The sequence below is a fragment of the Myotis brandtii genome, unplaced genomic scaffold (genome assembly GCF_000412655.1).
Source record: "Myotis brandtii unplaced genomic scaffold, ASM41265v1 scaffold56, whole genome shotgun sequence".
Classification (NCBI taxonomy): Eukaryota; Metazoa; Chordata; class Mammalia; order Chiroptera; family Vespertilionidae; genus Myotis; species Myotis brandtii.
Genome location: NW_005370080.1, coordinates 3,956,518 through 3,962,039, shown reverse-complemented (window position 1 = coordinate 3,962,039; position 5,522 = coordinate 3,956,518). Strand labels below are relative to the sequence as shown.

The 5,522-nt window shown below is 41.8% G+C and overlaps 1 protein-coding gene across 1 annotated transcript in view; it reads right to left on the bottom strand.

The window, feature by feature from the left end:
- Nucleotides 1–390: 390 nt before the first annotated feature.
- The window catches only part of ELOVL2 (ELOVL fatty acid elongase 2), a 49,631-nt gene continuing 44,499 nt past the window's right edge, over nt 391–5,522 (bottom strand). Inside the window, exon 8 of the mRNA XM_005878443.2 lies at nt 391–3,348. Within this exon, the coding sequence (XP_005878505.1) occupies nt 3,223–3,348 (126 nt within the window). The 3' untranslated portion in view covers nt 391–3,222. The remainder of the gene's footprint in view (nt 3,349–5,522) is intronic.

Below are 5,522 nucleotides of genomic sequence, written 5' to 3'. Positions count from 1 at the left end.
CTGTAGTTCTCTCCACCCACTTGTAGCTCGCTGCCCCACCCTCCTGCTGATCCATGATCCGGTCCTTACGCGGTCAGTCATTACGCTTCCGGCATAACGACCATTTGCATATTACATCTTTATTATATCCTCTGCTTATCTAACTGGTCTTAGATTTTTCTTGCGAATGACTACTTTCTGAAATAGTTTAACTTGATGAGTACTATGTAAAGGCAGTAATGTCACATAAAGAAAAGCTCATTGCTTATTGAAACGAAGGAGAAATTAAATGCCTAAAATGAATTGCTAAAATATTACTTTATTGTTTTAAAAATCCTGAAGAATAGGTCATTTGAAATCCCATGTAGACACACATTTTAACCACGTAGGAAAAATCACAATATGCTTTACTTTAGTGTAAAAATCAATTTATTATACAACAATCATACAGAATGCTTTTTATCTATCTACAAAGAAAAATGGCTTCTCCTGCCTCCCTGGACACCCCAATCATGATACTATGTTCTTACGATATAAGTACCTTTAAAAGAAAACAACAAAGTGATAGTCTTATTTTCCAAATAAGGAAGCCCCCCCGAAACATCATGAGATGACATGGAAATATTAGAAAGAACCAGACGGTCTCTTACAAAGTGCTGCTCTGCCCATCGCAGTGTATGCCATTCTGCCTTAAAATAAAAATAAGCAATACCTTTCCCATGGGAGTGGGGAGGACTTTGTCCCCCAATATGACAAGTAATATAACATATAATTTTGAAGGGAAGAAATGTCTATATGTAATTCCATTAAGTAAATGTTTTATTCTGTTAGTTTAAAAACTGGGTGAATTAACAGATATGCCTATAAGTGTTTTCATTCCTATAAGTAAGAGGAAATATATTTAGGAAAATCAGTTTTCCTTTTTTTTTTTTAAAACAGATGACACAGATTTTTAAAAATAGTTTTGTTTTTAGGAAAATCACATTAAAAGTAAACGTGGTTTTTTTTTAAGTTGTAACACTTAATGACTCAATTTTTGTGGCGAAGATTTCATAGCTCTGTGTAATTTAACTGGCCCTTGAATGGTTTAAGGCTACAGGTGTTCATCAAGCTTTTCTAGGGCTAAAGACCAATGGGAAATAAGCATCCTGAAACCTCCAACTAAACTGAGCTTGAAAGTGTCAACTACCCAAGCTCTCCCTTTGATCCGAGAGGTTCCCGCACCCTGCCCAGGGAGCGCCTTGGCTGTGTCACTGCTGAACAGTGGCTGCTTCCTTGCTCTGCAGATATGAGAGCACCCAGAACTTCAGCTATGGCAGAATAACAAGCTGAGTAAGTGAATGACCAGTGCTGTCTGCCTTCTCTCATCTTTACCTGGAATGTACTTTGAGAACAGATGTTAGCCCACGTCTGAGACCTAAAACTGAACTTGAGCTCAGTTGCTCAAGGGCTTTCTCCTTGGTCCAACTTGTGCTAGTCAGAGAGGAGCAGTAACAGTCATGCTCGAAGTTAGCCCTTGTTTTAAAATGAGTTTTTAGGAGAGAACAATCTTTAACAAACACAGTTATAATGTGATGGAAGTGGGATGAAGCACCCTGGAGCAAGTCGGTATTAGAAAACTATTTAGAAAAATAAACCTAAGGTAGGTGGGCATCGGCTTGAGATGTCTGTTCAACAGAAATGGGTCAACAAGTAGAGAAGGGAATGTTACAGTCCAACCCTTTCCCAGGGACCCTAGTCTAAGCTCAGTCCCTGTCCACCAAGGGCCGGGATCCCAAGTGGGTAGTTTACATGAAAGAGAAGTAGAAAAGTCAGCACAATGTCAGTGTACAATGTCAGTACAAAAGTTAGTGCTTTTATTTTTTAAACAGGAAAAATACTTTAAAAACTAGAGCTCAGAAAAAAAAAAGGCCAAAAAGGGCAGCAAGGCACTCCCAGACTGGAGTGCGCTGGGGCAATGGTGACAATGCCTTCCTGGCACTTAAGCATTTGATGTCAACGTTATGACCTAAAACGTTGGTGTAGGGGATAACAACACATTCACAGGGTATAAATCATCATCAAGTCTTCAGAAAATATCCCGTTTCTGTTCTTGGTACAATGTGACAGTGAGTAACTGCCCACACTTGGAGCAGGACGGAACTTTCCAGTAACAACTTCTGTGCTTTTGTGCCGGGTTCTTGGTCGAGATTGCATTGCAGAGCCGGGAAAGGAGGACTGAGTTTGCCAAATCGGCACTTTTTGGCCTGGCTCTTCACCAGCCCATGGCTCAGTGTTGAAATCTTTCTATCATCCTCCGATTTTTAGTTACCATTTTCAAAAATTTAACCTGCATAAGACTGATAGCAGGTATTAAGGAATAATATTCACAAACGGGTTCAATGTCTCTTCCCCCCAAAGCTCTGAGTTCTGATGTATGTATGTCCCAGTGGCGTATCCTTCTAAGAAAAGGGCAGCCTGGACGTGAGTCCTTGCTCAGAAAGCAACAGGCAGCCAGGTTTAGCTCCTGCTCTTGAACATGAGCACTGTGTCTGTCTATATCCCAACTGAGGCAACTTAACATGAGAGGTAGACACGAATAATCAAGGAAACCAAATTAAAACTGAGGAACAACTATTCAAAGCCCCTGAGCTATGAGGATTTGGCAGAGGATTTTTTTCTCAAGTTTCATTACCACATCACTATGTTGAAAGTTAGGAGTGGCTGTGGGAATCTGACAGACACAGCCTAAAAGTTTTGTTAGATTTTCCATTTATAATCCTCTTTTAATATCTTCTGGGGTTGACCCCTAAAGGAACAGAGGGACTAATTCCTTTATGCACTGACAATTATTGCTTCATGTAGATTAGAACACACCCTGTATCTGGGAGAGAACTAACATTTTCTTTTAAACATTTTCATGAGAACAAACTGTTAACTTTTTATTTGAAGACCTGCTGTGACAAACAGTGGCCTGCTCTCTGGCTGTGTGTGAGGCAGCGAAGAGCTCCTGTGAGGGGCAGGTCTGGGGGAGGAGAGAAAGGGCACCAGTAGGAGGGCTGCAGAGCTCACCTCAATGCTGACAGAAGCACTCAATTAACAGATTAACCTCATAGCAAGATATTAATACATTCTGGGTACAAATGATTTATAAACGCAAGAGAAGTTAGTGTATGGTAAAGCATATATAACGTTCAATTCAGTCCTTGCCTGAGAGCAAGCGGATCTGTTAGGCCATTATATATGCTGTGTCTGCTGCTGATATTACTGTGCCTTCTTGTTCATCACTCCGTTAGCTGCAGTGAAGTAGGCTTTGGAGAATCCATTCTTCACTTCTTTCCCTGCTGGTAACTCTTCCGTCTCTTTCTTCATTGGCTTTTTTCGGTATGTCTGTAGGATGTGTACATTTTGAAGAGAAAAGGAAAAGAAAAAGGATTCTTTAATAAGACGTCTCTAAAGTGGCATATAGTCTAAAACAGTGTATGATTTTCTTGGGTACTGGACTTTGTAATAAGAATTCTTATCTTTAATATGACAATTTTAAAGCTTCTGGATCTACAGTAGCAGGGACATAAGGTAGTGACAGCTCAGGAGTGCTGAGCTTCCCTGGGGTGTGGGCAGCCCGGACAGCCTGCCTAGGGACTAGGAGCAACAAGTGATGGCGCTGCAGCCGTAAGAAAGGGCCCAGGAACAAATGTGGGGACTATAGTGAAGCTGTGAAAAACTGAGGGTTTATATTCTGCATGAAATGACTTTATGCATCTGTCAAAATCCATAGAATGTACAACACAAAGAAGGAAATGTAAACCCTGGACTATCCTATCTAATAAAGAGGGAATATGCTAATTGACCCTCACACTGTCACAAAGATGGTGGCGCCCACAGCCAATAAGTAGGAAATATGCTAATTGACTGCCCCACCCTCAAAGATGGCGGCGCCCACAGCCAATAAGGAGGGAATATGCTAACTGACTGCCCCACCCTCAAAGATGGTGGCACCCACAGCCAATAAGGGGGGAATATGCTAATTGCTGCCACACCCTCAAAGATGGCGGCACCCACAGCCACAAGATGGTGCGCCCAGTCCCTTCAGCCCCTCCGGGGTGGCAGGTGCGCAGCAAGGCTGGGCCCGCCCCCAGGAGAACCTGGCTGCTCTGCACGCCTGCCTCCGGAATCCCCCAGTCCTCTCAGCCCCCCAGCTGCCCAGGGCCACCTGAGGCTCAGGTAACCAGGGCCGGCTGAGGCTTGCGCTGCCGGCAGTGGCAGCAGCAGAGGGGTGATGGGGGCGTCGCCTTCTCCTAATCGAAGGGTTGCCTCCCGCTCCTGAGGGCTCCTGGACTGTGAGAGGGGGCAGGCCGGGCTGAGGGCCCCCCCCCTCCAGTGCATGAATTTTTATGCACCGGGCCTCTAGTAGTTAATAATGTATCAATATTGGCTCATCAATTGTAACAAATGCAACACAATACTAAATGTTAATAGGGGGAACTCAAGGGGTAGAGGGGGTACGTGGGAATTCCGTGCTATCTGCTCAGTTCTATAACCCTAAAACTACTAAAAATAAGTCTATCAATTATTTTTTTAAAAAGCTTTTGGTTAAAAATAAAAATAGGGTGAAAACAGGACATTTGTATGAATTCTAATGAAAGGTTGTTTCTTTCACCTTATGAGCATAGTATTTATGTATTATGGGATTAGCATTTAATTTATTCTGCATTAGCTGCTTACAGAGAAAGCATACATATTTAACTGAGGTATAATTGATATACATTATCTTAGTTTATAGGTGTACAACATGATTTGATATTTGTATATATTGTGAAATTATCACCACAATAAGTCTAGTTCACATCTATCACCACACAACTTTTTTCTTGTGATGAGAACATATATTTTTTAATCCTCACCTGAGGAAATTTTTTCCATTGCTTTTTAGAGAGTGGAAGGGAGGGATGGAGGGTGAAGGAGAGAGAGAGAGAGGTGAGAGAGACACATCGATTGGTCGCCTCCTGCAAGCACCCTGATCGAAACTGCAACTGAGGTATATGCCCTTGACCAGAAATCGAACCCAAGACCTTTCGGTGCTCAGGCCGACACTTTAACCACTGAGCAACACTGGCCAAGGCCTATGATGAGATCTTTTAAGATCTACTACCTTAGCAACTTACAAATATGCAACACAGTATTATTAACTATAGTCGCCATGCTATACATCACATCCCCATGACTTAAGGACATAATTAAACAAAAATACAATTCAAGTGAAAAAGTACTGTTATTTTAAAGTACTAGTACCTGGGACTTTGCTTAATTTGGGTTTTGGCATATCTTTGCTATTCTGACAAAATATCTAATCTCATCTTATTTTTATCTTTTTTTAAAAAAAAACAATGGTATTAAGGGTTAAGACTAAAAAAAAATATACTCAACTTTAAAAGACTAAGATTCAATTGAATCAAGTAGAGTTAAAGCTCTGAGGCCATTGGCGACCCCTGCTGGGCTATGTGCTTCTCTTCAAGTTTCAACGCCAAAATGACTCCCTTAGCTGTCCTTCAACATTCAGCCCC